Genomic DNA, 15,199 nt, shown 5'->3' with positions numbered 1-15,199 from the left:
TACATTTTATGGTAATATGCATTCTGTAATTTGTGGCAGAATATTTTAAAAGTAGCCTTCCCAACGCTAGATATGTGCATGTGTCAGACACATCAATGGAAAAATATTGACGCTAACAGATGTAGCATCTACAGAGGTTTTTTTTTTTTTTTTTGCAGATGGGCAGATAAAAAGTAATCAATCTGTTATACTCGGATTTAAATCTGACTTTTATGACAAGTAGATCAATAATTTCTAGTCGCTGTCTGGTAGCTATACGTCAGCAGCCATATGTTCCCTTGTCTAGCCTACTTCAGACACATATCGTATAATCGGAGGTCGTCTCTGTTTACTGATGTTTACCAAAAGTATTACACAGTCATTAATAATACCTTAGCGCTGCACCATCCGGAACATTAAGTTTGGATAAGTCATTCAGAATGGCATGCGCACGTATCAGAGCTTTGAGATGCATCATCTTTTAAAAATATACGTTGCGAATTGGAAAGGGCGCGCAACGTGGTGTGAGGTTACTCAAATCTCGTTAGGCTAGTCTTTAACCTCACAGGATCTCTCTTCCTCACTGTCCAACCAATTGAACCAAAGGGTTAAAATTAGCTGTCTTCACAACCATTTCTAAGTCGCATTCCAACTCGCACCTCCTACACAGAGTAGCACTTCAAAGATCTGCACCGGGTTAAAATTAGCTCACCGACGCGCGCGGGGGACGCAGAACGCATGCACGGAGTTCTTCCTGTCTGTCTTGTCGTGGGAGTGTCAACAGAGTGCAAAAGGTAGCAGTCATCACAACTGTATTGATTTCTATGAGGTCTGTATCAGTTTTCACGCTGGACAATATTGGCCTCTGGGGTCAGTAAGAAATTGCCCCGTTGAGACGAAGCGACGGTTAAAAATGGCAGAGCTAGGGCCTGAGTCGTAGCCTAGTGTCACGGATACACCCACCCACAAGGATGCCGCTGGTTTTAAAATAATCTCCCTGAGGGAAATTCATCTCCCGGACGTCTAGAATTCGGATAAACAGCCAGATACTTAGGGATAACGGAATGTAAATTACCACCAGTTAAGCACATGGTTTGTAGTTTTATGATGCACTAACCTCTAAATGAGACTAGGGAGACCCAATCAACGACTAAATACATAGTTAGTCTTAATTGGCTTAATGTCAGTGAAGTGATTCCAGAAGGCTTATTCATTCCTTTATTCATTCATTCATTCATTTATTTATTTCGATTTCATATTATACAAGCATATATGACAGTAACTTAAAATTTTATGGAATACTCCATGGATCTGTACAGGTAATCTGTAGATTCTCAGAATCTGTAGATCTTTTGAACAGGAAAATAACTCATTTGATGAAAGAGCAAACTCAGCCCCTCAGCCACCCGTGCTGTTCTTTCTCTTGTATTGAAGTGTGGGCTGATAATCAAACCAAGCCCACATGTGAACCACAAAGACCTTAGTCTTAAAAGTGCAAATCTCTTCATACATGTCTCTTGATTTTGGAACATTTCCCTTTTTACGTTCAACATTTAGTTTCTGAAATATCATTCCCTGTTTGTTTTGACTGATTCGCCCCATTCCACAAGCCCGGCTTGTAGTAAAATACATCAATTCCATCTCACTTCAAATCCGTTTTGTTGGAGTCCCCTTCAAAAGCAGGGTTGTCGTGAGACTGATCTGTGGCCTGGTTCTGCACTGGCTTCTGTCCAGCCTGAATGGGTTCTGCAGTTACAAAGCAAAAGGAACCATGTCATGCAAGCAATGAGTTATTCATTTTGTGTGGGCCTGCCATGTTCAGAGAACAATAACAACGTCATGTGGGGAAAAGGTGTTTTCTTTATCTGACCTCTGTAACACTTTATGATATGTAACTAAGGCCATATAGCAATGAGGTCAATACAGTAATTTGAGTGAATGTTTAACGTCATAGCTAAGGATATATTCAAAGTGTGATTGTTAGGAGTGCAATGAAATTCATTAGATAAAAATGTCCCCAATTTGCAGTGAAACTGAATAAGAAAGTATTCATATGCCACAGCAAGTGATTGTTAATACAGGTCACGGGGCTGTAAGGACCTGCTGCCTACAGTGGCTTATAGGACACTCACCCTGCAGTGCTGGTGGAGTCTCATCCTGAGGGTCTGACAATGCCACCTCGTCGAGGTTTTCATAAAAAGGGCCGCTCAGCCGTGAGTCTGGGTAAAACCTGACATCTAGTGGTGAAGGGGTGGCCCCGGAACTGACCTCCTCGTCCACCGTCTGGAAAAGAAAGCGCAAGAGAAGAAGAAGAAGAAGAAGAAGAAGAAGAAAAACAAAACAAGTATATAAGAGTTAGAAGAGTTAGGGCGGAAAGAAAGTTCTGTGTTTAAGGAAGAAAAAAAAAACAGGAGATCTCTTTTTTTTATTATTATTCTCAGGTGGCATTTGTCTCAATGGAGCTGTCTGGCAGCGTGGCAGCCCAGGTGGAGAACACTGACCTTCAGTCCCAGGATGTTGCATTTACACATGGGACAGGTGCGATGCTCCAGCAGCCAGGGCTCAATGCAGGGCTTGTGGAAGAAGTGACTAGTGGGGGGGGGGAGAGAGGGAAGAAGGAAGCAGCAGACATTTCACTATACGCTCTCATACAGTGCCCTTCTAATGACATCATAAAACAGTGACGAGGCCCATCATCATCATCATCATCATAATAATAAAAAAGTCATTCTTGTCTTCTCGCTGAGTCATGGTGCGTATGAATAGGTATAGGTGAGACTGTACAATAGATAGGCAGGAATTCAAATGACTACAATATAAGCCATGAGAGGAAGTGTGATCATGAAGGTATATTATATAGCAGAAAGGAGGAGGTCATGAGAAGAATAGGTCATAAAGCCCATTTTGTGACCTGAAGTAAAGGAACTGAAGCTTGCTCCCGCCGAGCAATGCAAGCCTTATCTGAGTCCTACAATAGGTAACTTTATCCTGCTGGGACTATCAGCTGAGGCAACGGGCAGAAACCACACACCCAAACTTTCCAGCCGGAGAGCTGATAAGAAGGCCTTGGTCAAGGGGCAGTGAGTTATATGACAGGACGGGAGGCAATGCTGTTTGCCTTGTTTTGCATGTGCATAACAGCACACTGAGGCTTTTCTGGACAGTGAACCCAACCCATGATTGTGTCTGATAAAACAGTAATTGGTGTTTTAGACCATGTCTTTGTCATGATATTCTCATTTATTATGTCTTTGACTAAGCTCAAAGTCAGATCATGTTTTACAGTATGTGAAATATAGCACAATAAATGGCCACATCTGTTGTTGTTGTTGTTGTTTTGGAAATCATTATGTCATGCAGAAATGTTGGGCACTATATAAGGGCAGATTAAGATACAGATACAAGATACAATTAAGATACAAGATTATGACATAATTATCTCTATCATATAATGTATACTGTAAATGCTATAGTAAAAGCTAGGCAACAAGTTGTGGGGGAAGTGGAGCTGAATTAGAGTAGCATACCTGCAGGTTAGGATCATCACGTGCTCCCCGTGTTTGTATCCCTCTATACACACAGCACAGGTGTGGTTGTCTGACCCCACCTCCTTTCAATACCAACACACACACACACACACACACAAAATACACAAGGAAGTTAGAAGAATCTACATGATTGTTTGCTTTTTTTTTTGTTTACACTTGATAAGTTTTTTGTTCACAGGAATGTTTCCTCGGTAATATTACCGAAGAGCAACATTTCAAGTCATTCCTGCCATGACACTATTGCACCGACCAGCTACTTTCATTAGTAAGTTAAGAAGAGGGTGTCCCTGTTATTCTAGACACTTGTTCTCAGGGGGAAGTTCAGCACAGGGAGGCCTGTGGCTGTGATAAACAAGTAAAATAGCATAGTACTGTACCTCATCTCCTTTCTTCAGAGTTCGAATCTTTAGCTTCTCAATCGCTTTCTGGGCCACAGATTTCAGATGTCTCTGAAAATACAAAGGCAATTAAGAGTAAGGACACTGGCTGCTATGGGATTTCTCATTTCATAGAAGAACCGTTGGCTTAAAATGGCAAACAGTGGTGTACATAATGTTGTAAAATCTACAATAAAAACGTACTGCCTGGTATCTACGACCCTCCATAAAGTAATTAAAACAACGGCTCAAAAACACAACTCGGAAAGAGGAGATGGACATTTCAAAGCTGTGGTCCAACCTCTTGTTCAAACAAATCCTTTTTCCGCATGTGACACATTGAAGAAGTGGACGGCTACAAGAACAAAGCTGCACGCTCACTCGCTCTTAACTAGACACACTATGCTCTCATTCTGACCACAGGTGTTAGTCTGAGCAAACACTGCCCACCATGCCGCCACCCACCCGGAAAACATTTCACACATTTTACTGGAAAACAGTGTCATAAAAAAATGCAGTTGTTCAGAATCAAGAAGCTTTATCGCCACCCTGACGGCATAAATATTTCAAGAATCAATATAGCCATAAAGCTGCTATTTTGTGCTCTCTCATTTATAGTTCCTGCATGTTGTGGCTCATTCACGGCTGTGTAACTACACACACCTCATCTGTCGTTTTTTTCCTAATCTATACAGTTGTATAACCAGATAACGAGACGCGATCTTACACCCCTGATATACTGTACGACTCGCTTTACTTTTTGTTTCACTCCAGAAGACTGTGAAGACTGGATGATACACGTTCTCAGGCCAGCTATTTTATGAAGCCTCATTCTGAGCCTACCTGAAATAGTTTACGCTGATAATAATCAAATCATTTATATGGTGGGTTGGCAATCAGAGTGGAGCAGAATTGAAGGTCAAACAACAGCACCAACAACAATAGTGACCTTGAGGCCCTTCTTGCCTGATAGGGAGAGAGCCACTGAGACTTGTAACTTCAAGGTACGGTTTGCAATTCTGGCAAAAGTGTGTTGGAGATAGATAGATAGATAGATACAGTAGATAGATAGATAGATAGATAGATACAGTAGATACATGCATACATACATACATACATACATACACAGCCATCTATGCATCCATACATTCTGTTACGACTGTATGCGTTTCTTGTGTTGTGTGTGTTCCCAGCACTGTTTGTCCCTGTTTGTCCCCGTTCCTCTTCCGTTCCCTCTATCTCTGCTAAGGGGCTCTGCTGGCAACGACCTTAATTGGCAGCACCTGACCTGGTGATTGACTGGGAGTTAAAGGCTCCAGGATCCAATTCCTCAGGAGAGGCTTTTTGCATGGGGACTGCATACATACATACATACATACACACAGCCATCTATACTTCCATACATTCTGTTACGACTGTATGCGTTTCTTGTGTTGTGTGTGTTCCCAGTACTGTTTGTCCCTGTTCCTCTTCCGTTCCCTCTATCTCTGCTCAGGTGCTCTGCTGGCAACGACCTTAATTGGCAGCACCTGACCTGGTGATTGACTGGGAGTTAAAGGCTCCAGGGTCCAATTAGCCCTTTTCACGTGATGTCAGACAAAGCGTTGCTGGGTATCCTCCGGCATGTCCAGCCGCCAAATAAAGAAGAAGAAGAAGTATTCATGGGTTTCATCAGGTCCCTTTCCACAGGTGTATACAATCAAGCACCTTGATTATCAATGCAGACTGCATGGTGCTTGATTGTATACACCTGTGGAAAGGGACCTGATGAAACCCATGAATACTTCTTCTTCTTCTTCTGTAGTATTTGGCGGCTGGACATGCCGGAGGATACCCAGCAATGCTTCGTCTGACATCACCGTGAAAAGGGCCAATTACTCAGGAGTGGCTTTTTGCATGGGGACTGCTGACTGTCTCGTTGCGTCTCATCTGGGATTTTGTCTCGTCATCTTGATTTGGACTTTTGTCACATTGTTATTTAGTGTCTTGTGATTGCATGTCTAAATGTTAATAAATCCCACTGGTTGGGTTATTTGAAAAATATACCCAATGTTTGCTAAGATTTGGGGTCAGTGGTGGGTTCTTGGTCACCCCTGAAGGCCCATGTTTGAAGGGGGGGGGGGGTGTAACAATACATAGACAGATTGATTTAACGAGCCAATTGTTTGAAATTATTTGTGAATTTGCTTGTTTCCCACCGACAGAGCTACCATGAGTGTGTTCAAACAACAGCTGTCTTGAGTACACACACAGAATGGAAAGCTGCCGTATATAAAACAAGAAGAAACCTGCTACCAAAGACAGACTGAACTTAACGCCTCCTCCCCTATTCTCACTCACCTGTTCTCTCTTCAGCATCATGTGGTGGTGGATCTTCTTCACCGTGAGGATGGTGAAGTAGGCCATAGTCACGGCAGTGATGGCAAAGAATGCGAAGGAGATGCAGTAGATCCAGACTGGGTTGGCCCAGGGCCCGTGAGGGCTGCCCACCTCGATGCTCATGAAGACCTCATCCCCAGCGTTGATCAGACCGACGATGTACTTGCCGAGTACGTTGCCAATCATGACAGTGACAACTCCTCCGGTTCCTGTGGAATTAACAGCATTAGTGTAAACACAAATGGAATATATTGCATGACTATCAAAAACTTTTTTTTTTTTTTTGTCATGTGTGCCATTTTAGTGTATGAGATAGATGCTTGCCACATAGGAAGTGGGCGGCTTCACCTATGAAACACTTGAAGAAACACACACACACACACACACACACACACACTCATTCACCCATAGACATTCTGCTACATATCTACAAACACATGCTCTGTTCAGTGCCTTTCATATGCCTCTTCTTGTCCACTCGTTATGTATTTATCAAAGTAAAATATTTTATGTCATTAAACACATATAAAGATTGAATCAAATTGCATTCATCGGTTATAATAATATGTCTTATTCCACACCCTTTGCCACACCTCCCTTATTCTGGAACTGCTGTAGATCACAATTTATATAATTCAGCAGGTCATTGCAAAGGAGTACCATCAAGACAAATGTCAAAACAATGCAATCAGTGATTGACTAATATAACTGACAAATCATATGATTGAAGGCGTTCTTGTTGAATGTGCATCATTTGCGTCATATGACATCTTCTGACCATGACTTATGCCCTTCATGACCTTGCCTCCCTTCATGACCTTGCCTCCCTTCATGAAGGCCTGTCCTAATTCCTCAACAGTTCGTTTTACACAACGAACTCACTGACCCGGGATTTCTTAATGTAACCATAAGCGATATACAGTATGTCCTGCAGTTGGCTAGTGACAAAGGATTTATGAACAAAGGTTTCACAAAGACTGACGCAATATTTGCATTTACGATAAGCCGCCATTTCAATACCAGCCTGGATTAACTGGTTACGAGCTGCCTCTTTCTTTTCAAGGTCAGTACAAACTGTACTCTTAAGGTCCATGCTGAATGAAATGAAAACCACAATCGCAGGTTGGAGAGAGAGAGAGAGAGAGAGTGAGAGTGTGTTGGGTAAGTTTTGCCTATCTCAGCCTGAGACAGATATGACACCAGTGTGAGTTCACAGCAACAGTCTTATACAGTACAGTACATAACAGTGTTAAAGGTGAGAGTGAATTGCAGTTATTAAACACTAAAGTTTGACAGACTCATCTGTACTTTAGAGTCACTTAGCAATCTTTACAGTTATTTATCTATCTGATGAATTCAAAGGTGCATTGAGTGTGACCATGCATTACAAGCAGGCATGTTGAACTGCACAGTACTAAAAGTCAGTTGAGCATAAATTGAGTGTTTTTTCCCCTATGCAAGTGAGGAACTGTTTGATCAGCTAACACACTCAGAGAGAGAAATACACACACAGAGAGAAACACACACACACACACACACACACACACACACAGAGACACACACACACACACACACACAGAGAGAGAGAGAGAGAGAGAGAGAGACACACACACACACACACACACACACACACACAGAGAGAGAGAGAGAGAGACACACACACACACACACACACACACACACATCGAGAGAGAGAGAGAGAGAGAGAGAGAGCGAGAGAGAGAGAGCGAGAGAGAGACACACACAAACACACACACACACAGACAAACAGAGACCGACACACACACACTCACTTTCCATGTTTCCTAATCAGCACACCGTGTCCCTTGATACCCTACCTGAGTGGCTCATGGTGTTAGTCTCATTGCCGGTGCCATCAAGGTTATAGATGACCACTGCAGACGCGTTGTACTTCTTGGCGGCGTTGATCTTCTCCTTGTACGTACAGTTCCCCCGCGCGATGAGGGCGATCCAGGGCGACCCGGTGACGTTGAAGGTGGCATGGTTGCACGCCTCGGGGTCCTCGTTAGGGAGCACCAGCACGCCGCTCTCCCCGAGCAGCGGCGAGTGCTGGCCGTACAGGCCACACTCGCACTTGAACGGCTTGGAGTCGTTCCCCACGCTCACCGACACGTAGGCTGACCAGTACAGCATGGCGAAGCTGGAGCACTCTGCCACGCAAGCCATCAGGCAGAGCCAGGCAAAAAAACGTCTCCCACTCCAGCTCATCTTTCTCTCTCTCTTTCTCTTTCTTTTCTTCTTCCCCCACTCTCTTTTTGTTCTGCTGAGACTGAAATCTGTTTGTTTGTTTTCCCCTTTCAGAGATCTTTTTTTCTTCCTCTCCTTTTTTCTTGTTCCCTTTCAGCTCCGGTCGCTGCGTCAATCCATATAGCGACTGGCTGCACTGCCGATACCTGCCGAAAGGTAATAAGATAGGGTTGTGTGGTAACCCAAGATCTTTCGACGTCAGCTCGGAGGTTGTGTTATCTCAGTGGACCTTGAACACTAGTGTGCAGGTAATGAGTTCTCAACCAGGGCAGGGCTCCTGACAGCCTCAAACTAAGACATCGGAAGATACACTTTGTCAAAGAGAGATCGAGGAAGAGATTGAGATTTAGAGAGGGGGTGTGGGTTAATTTTTTATTTTATTTTTTTTTTGTGTGGAAAAAAAAAATAAAACTGAGAAGTTTTACTTATGGTTATGGTAAGAATAATTGGTTGTGGTTACATTTGTAAAGAGTTTTAAAATGACAACCACAGGGATACATGCCAGAAAGCATGATGTGCTTGTTGTGTTTCCGTGTGTAGGCGTGTGGTGGAGGGTTAAGATCACCAGAAGGGGCAATTAAAGTTTCCATTGAGAATAATGTTATTCTCTGCTTCATAGTTTTATTGACTTGTGAATGTTTAGTGTGGAATACTACTTGCAGCATCATAGGTCACGGAAGCAAAGTTGACAGGGAAAAGAAAACAGGGCTTTCAGTCATTTTTGTGTTACAGTGTCGATACAGATGAGCCCTCAAAACATCATGTGGGTGTGAAGATATTTGAAAACGTGACAACATGGATCTCACAGCTGACTTAGCTGACACTATTCTCCCTGTTACTCCTCAAGAATGACTTTCCGTCTAGTTCCTCACGGAAGACAATAGAAGAAATAGCTCTCTCTCTCTCTCTCTGTATATTTCTTCTATTGTCCTCTGTGAGGAACTATAAGGAAAGTCGTTCTTGAGGAGTAACAGTGAGAATAGTATATTGAGAGAGTGTATAGTGAGAAATATATAGTATGCTCTTTTCCATTCTCCATGTTTTGCGCTACAGGAACACTATGTAGTGTGCCATACCTATAGTGTGTACACTATATTGCCAAAAGTATTGGGTCACCTCCCTTGACCCGCATACGAACTTAAGTGACATCCCATTCTTAGTTCATAATGTTTAATATGAAGTCGGTCCACTCTTTGCAGCTATAACAGCTTCAACTGTTCTGCTAAGGCTTTCTACAAGGTTTAAGAGTGTGCTCATGGGATTCATGATTCTTCCAGAAGCGCATTTGTGAGATCAGACACTGATGTTGGTCGAGGAGACTGGCTCTCAGTGTCCGCACTAATTCATCCCAAAGGTGTTCTGCTGAGTTGAGGTCAGGACTGTGCAGCCCAGTCAAGATTATCCACGCCAACTCCTGTTGTCCATGTCTTTATGGACCTTGCTTTGAGCACTGGTGCACAGTCATGTTGGAATAGGAAGGGGCCATCCCCGAGCTGGGCTTGGTCCCTTAGTTCCAGTGAAAGGAATCAAGGGATGATTCAGCATTAAGACATTTGGATAATTCCACGCAACTTTGTGGAAACAGTTTGGGGATGGCCACTTCCTGTTCCAACATGACTGTGCACCATTGCAGAAAGCAAGGTCCACAAAGTACAAAGACTTGGATGACAGAGTTTGGTGTGGATAAACTTCACTGGCCTACACAGAGTCCTGACCTCAACCCAATAGAACACCTTTGGGATGAATGAGAGCGGAAACTGAGAGCCAATCTCCTCGTCCAACATCAGTGTGTGACCTGACAATACAGTTCAGGAAGAATAGTTTAAAGAAAATCCCACAAAGACACTCCTAAACCTTGTGGAAAGCTTTCCCAGGAGAGTTGAAGGGCAGCCTCGAAAGGGTGGACCAACATCATATTCAACCCTATGGATTAAGAATGGGATGTCACTTTTAAAGTTCATATGCGAGTCAAGGCAAGTGACCCAATACTTTTGGCAATATAGTGTACATTTGTTTAGCCTAGGCCCTATGTATGTATAGACATCATACAAAAATAATACATAAACAGGGCAAATACTCTCAAAAGAATTATTCCAGATCAAGACAATGCAATAGATAGCAGTAACAAGATAATGTTCTGATACATTTCACATCGTCTTATGGCCCGCTGAGTGTTTAGTGTTTCAATGCCTTAAGTAAGCACACCACCAGAGGGAGCTACAGTGTATACTACAAATGAGTTGACAAGATTATCTCTGCCTTTTCTGACAGGTGTGGGTATTAGGAGTTCAAAGGTAAATGTATTTGCACTGTTAGGTACAGGACGTTAGGTTCAACACAGATGTGTACTTTAATGTTCCAACTGCAGTCTTTAACTGCAATCAGTTACCACATTTCAAATTCAAGCTCCTACAAAAATATATTAAGTGCCAGAACACACGTCAGTTTAGTCAATTCATATTAAAACCATTACTTCCGTTGCGCATCAGCAATATTGTCAGTGAATTTTAGGTTTGCAGTACCTAAAGGCTGACTGTACCAATAACGAACCGAGCCGTGATTTCAAAACCAAGGTACACACACCGTACCGTTATTTTTGTGTGTTGTTACACCCCTTGTGGGTATCATTTTTAAATTTGCGGTCACAAACACAATATAGAAATTCATACCATCAGGGCGGTGTGTAAATTCACATTTTAATGTACTGCTTTAAATGTTCTTTCAAGGTCATTGGGCTTGACACGTTCATCAGCAACATCACACACACACACCGAAAAATACAACAGCACAGCACAGCTAGAACACACTACTACTAGACTTAAAAGGTCCACTTCAGTCAACTCTCTTTAGGCTATGTGAGATTATTCAGAATACTGTGGTGTGCCGGGAAACAATGGCAGGCTGATGGAAAACAGATGATAAAAACATAACAACAGACACACACATGCACACACACACACACAATTGAGAACGATGTTTGCAGCCCCTGGGCACTTCCGTTCCAGCAACAAACAAAAGAAAGAAACAACAACAAAAAAGGACAAATGAAGAGACAAGGAAAGAAAAGACCAACAGCAAATGGTAAACAAAAGGATGTAAATAAATAAACAAATGTAGAGCTGAAGCCTCCCTTGCCCCTGTGCTGCGGACCCCGGAGGTTCGCAAACACAGATCTGGTGAGATGACAGAGGACAGGCTGAGTTCATGCTCGGACTGGGAGCCAGCGAAATGATGAACCACTACAGATGGGCACATTTAGGAGCAGTAATCATCTGAATCCCTCAAAGCTCAGGCTCTGGTCTACACACGCGCCTATCTGTGTTTGGACATGCACACACGCACACACGCACACACGCACACACGCACACACGCACACACGCACGCACACACGCACACACGCACACACACACGGATGGAAGAGGCCTTGAGATTTGCACATACAGTAAACACACACAGAGACATTCAGACAGACACACATTCTGGCTAGGAAAGAAATAGGGTTGAGGCTGAGACCTTGTTGACACAACACACACACAAACAAACACACAGTTTGTGTATCCCCAGCAAATACAATCCCCTACACTTCCAACTGTTAAATCCCTGTGAAATGCCAGGAAGGCAACCACACTCTGCTGATGGAGACCTGACTGAGAATCTTCTCTCTCTTTCTCTTTTTTTCTCTCTCTCTCTCTTTCTCTTTCTCCTTCTCTCTCTCCACCCATGGCAGGTTTGAGATCAGGGTGAGAAGGGTCTGAATGGAATATCCTCTGTCTCTCTCTCCTCTTTCTCTCTCTCTCTCTCTCGTTCGCCCATGTCTCCAAGGGTGAGTGTGAGAGGCCACCAAAGCTCTTCCTTAATCATGCTTGCCCTCCTTCCTCTTTGGTGAAGATCCCTCATTCCAGGCCACGTAGACGAACAGGGCCAGCACCACGTGCACGGCACACACGGCCACAATGGCTGCGTAGAAGTAGCTGTCTGAACTAGACATCTGCATTGAGCCTACAGGAAAAAGAGGAAGAGAAAGTATCATGTTTGATCAAAGCCAAACCAAACCAAAAAATATTATAACCAAAAAACTAAATCACTACAAAACACTATTCTAAGGAGTGGAGGCCTACATTTAATTGAAATTATACTCAATAAGTAGTTCCATAATGGTAATACATTTAGACCTACCTTCAAATATGTATGCTTTTGATGCAAAGTATAGCCCAATTGGTACTGTCACCATCAGGATGGTGAAGAACAGCAGCGTCTTCAGCGCAGATACTAAGGAGCTTTCATTCCTGGATAGTGGAGGAAAGCAAGAGAATTAGCATCTAGTCTATTCACACGAACCATTGTCTGTAAGTCATTACAATAGCCTAGGCTACTGATATTAAACTGTATAAAACAATATAAAATAAACTGTCATCATGACATTTTGCGCTATCAGTATACTCCCTTTGAATTTGATAGAGATTATACTGAATTTGATATCATCCGCTAAGAAAAATGGTTTACTGGAGCGGATGTTAAACTGGCTGCTAACGTTAGCTGACAGAGCATCCCTTCACAAGCAGACATCTCACCCTCTGAAGTCAGGAGCCATTGGTGTCGGTTGAGCCAAAGACGATTTCCCGTAGTTGTCCATTATGGGCAAGTATTTTCAAACGATCACCGGTTCTACTTGGTAAACTTAAGACAACAGAGGTAAAAATGCTGAAAACACAGATCTGACTGTAAGCACTACTGGTCCGGTTCCGTGTTCGCTCATGTGATCTGCCTCATTCTTCCTTATTGGTTGTTGTCCAGTGTGTCAACTTGCGCTTGCCATCTACAGGGCAGGAGTAGCACTGCAATACATGTGGCCATCCAAGTTAGACTTGCATTGAGACATTCGTTTATATGGAGTAGGAGGCTTCTTCTTTTTTCTTTCTCAATGGGCGAGCTGACGGATAATTTCATTAAAACGAAGCCTATAATGTGTGCTTGCGTGTGTGTGTGTGTGTGTGTGTGTGTGTGTGTGTGTGTGTGTGTGTGTGTGTGTGTGTGTGTGTGTGTGTGTGTGTGTGTGTGTGTGTGTGCGTGCGCGCGCGCGTAAAATTACTCGACACAACTGGTTACAAAGGATTACAGAGGTTATGTCGCCAAGCTTTATGACATGAGAGAAAGACATGTCTAGGATTTAATGTATCGCCTTGACTGCTGATACTATGCATGATGGAATGTGATTTGTAGCCTTGTCCTAATTTGGATCAGTGCTCCAAGCCCCTCGCTCAAGTGAAGACCAATACAAAGAACTAGAATACAATTGTTTATTGGTCGGATGAGACAAAGACAACAGCCTAGAGTGCAGCCAAAGTAGCATAGACCTATCACGTGGCTCATGTTTTTGACAGCCAAGAGGTCAGTCAGCTTCATCATGGGCAGACAAAATAAGAACTGGTGTGCTTAAGGGGGGCATTATCTGTAGTGTCAAATGTCCAGTGTTGCCAGGCCTATGGGCAGAGCAGAGGAATGTCATGGCAAAAATTAGTCCTACCAAGTAAATGCCCTCAGTGTCGTCCTCAATAGGCTGAGTGAAGACACATTCAGAAACTGAGGACCTTTCTGGGGCTTCTGCCTGACCAGTTCACTAAATGGATTTTGGTTCTCGATATGTTAAATTGACGCAAGGCCCTTGTAATAGGCTATTCACTCAAAAATACATGATATAACATCGCTCCAAATGTCATAGCCTAAAAAGTCTTGTTTTGAGAGTTGAGGTTAATAGGACGTGCTGCGTTATCACGCTAGAGCAAACGAGCATTAAAGCTTATTCCAAATCTGGGTTTCACCGAAGCAAACTGCTGGGAATTCATCTGACAATTCTCTATCCTTTTTTTTCTCTTACTAGGCGCGATAGATCATGCGTACTGAGCACTATTATTTATAAACCCATGCGCATCCTCTGAGAAAACGGAATGACTCCGATTGTCGTATGGATCCTTATTATTATTTTTTAAATATAGCCTACCTGTGACATTGCACACAGCCCTCATACTGGCCCAACGTCTTTAAATAATGTATGTCCTTGCTCCCCACCTACTCGCGCGTTTCGTGTCTAATTGTTGGAAGAACATGGTTAAAAGACGGGATACCTTGCCCATGGAAGTGCTAAAGCAGAAGTCGAGGCACCGTGGGCTCTGCTTGTTTCTGCTTGGCGAACCGTTTCAGCACTAAGCAGACTTAACGTAGACGTGTTCGCTCTCTGCTCCAGTTGCGTCCGTGCTCACGGCCCCAGCACAGCAGGTTCCAGGCTGTTCCACGAAAAAAAAGAGGCCGTTTCGGATGGAATAGCCACGGGGCTCACTCAGGCTCTCAAACTGCATCAAATGTCGTACAAATGTAATCAGGACACGGGCCAAAGCCAAACTTTGGGCTTTTGCCGGTGTTACCCATGAGTACATTTCAATTCAAGCCAATTTTGTGTTATTGCCTGCTGTAGTTTGTCACTGATTATGTTTATTACAGTTAGTTTCTAATGTTCTGGGTGACAGGCTACCGGCTCATTGTCATCATATCAATTAAGCGTTAGGCTTACTGTGGTTTATGAGACAGATTATTTATATCCTTCAATTAGGGGCGAACTTCTGTTCTCTAGAAATAGATGCTGGATTAAAAAGT

At 43.2% G+C, this 15,199-nt stretch overlaps 2 protein-coding genes across 2 annotated transcripts; both read right to left on the bottom strand.

Annotated features, from left to right (window-relative positions):
* Nucleotides 1–1,247: 1,247 nt before the first annotated feature.
* On the bottom strand, nt 1,248–8,664 carry LOC134069154 (RING finger protein 148). Its single transcript, XM_062525030.1, has 7 exons — nt 8,122–8,664; nt 6,245–6,492; nt 3,905–3,976; nt 3,507–3,589; nt 2,481–2,568; nt 2,112–2,262; nt 1,248–1,725 (listed from the first exon to the last, which is right to left on the bottom strand). The coding sequence occupies exons 1-7, from the start codon at nt 8,510–8,512 to the stop codon at nt 1,622–1,624; spliced, it is 1,137 nt and encodes a 378-aa protein (XP_062381014.1). The 5' UTR covers nt 8,513–8,664; the 3' UTR covers nt 1,248–1,621.
* Nucleotides 8,665–11,233: 2,569 nt separating this feature from the next.
* On the bottom strand, nt 11,234–13,307 carry LOC134069196 (vacuolar ATPase assembly integral membrane protein vma21-like). Its single transcript, XM_062525091.1, has 3 exons — nt 13,123–13,307; nt 12,728–12,837; nt 11,234–12,550 (listed from the first exon to the last, which is right to left on the bottom strand). The coding sequence occupies exons 1-3, from the start codon at nt 13,182–13,184 to the stop codon at nt 12,405–12,407; spliced, it is 318 nt and encodes a 105-aa protein (XP_062381075.1). The 5' UTR covers nt 13,185–13,307; the 3' UTR covers nt 11,234–12,404.
* Nucleotides 13,308–15,199: the final 1,892 nt, after the last annotated feature.

The sequence above is a fragment of the Sardina pilchardus genome, chromosome 21 (assembly GCF_963854185.1).
Source record: "Sardina pilchardus chromosome 21, fSarPil1.1, whole genome shotgun sequence".
NCBI classification, from domain to species: Eukaryota; Metazoa; Chordata; class Actinopteri; order Clupeiformes; family Clupeidae; genus Sardina; species Sardina pilchardus.
This window is presented reverse-complemented; position numbering and strand designations above follow the sequence as displayed.

What these genes read in the sequence shown, in the direction of transcription:
- LOC134069154 (XM_062525030.1), bottom strand. Translation starts at nt 8,512, where the DNA reads ATGAGCTGGAGTGGGAGACGTTTTTTTGCCTGGCTCTGCCTGATGGCT. An exon ending in CTCTGAAGAAAGGAGATGAG is followed by an intron (nt 3,590 to 3,904) that starts GTACAGTACTAT and finishes TGGTATTGAAAG; the next exon opens with GAGGTGGGGTCAGACAACCA. An exon ending in GTGATGATCCTAACCTGCAG is followed by an intron (nt 2,569 to 3,506) that starts GTATGCTACTCT and finishes CCCCCCCACTAG; the next exon opens with TCACTTCTTCCACAAGCCCT.
- LOC134069196 (XM_062525091.1), bottom strand. Translation starts at nt 13,184, where the DNA reads ATGGACAACTACGGGAAATCGTCTTTGGCTCAACCGACACCAATGGCT. An exon ending in ATGGCTCCTGACTTCAGAGG is followed by an intron (nt 12,838 to 13,122) that starts GTGAGATGTCTG and finishes TCCACTATCCAG; the next exon opens with GAATGAAAGCTCCTTAGTAT. An exon ending in AAAAGCATACATATTTGAAG is followed by an intron (nt 12,551 to 12,727) that starts GTAGGTCTAAAT and finishes TTTTTCCTGTAG; the next exon opens with GCTCAATGCAGATGTCTAGT.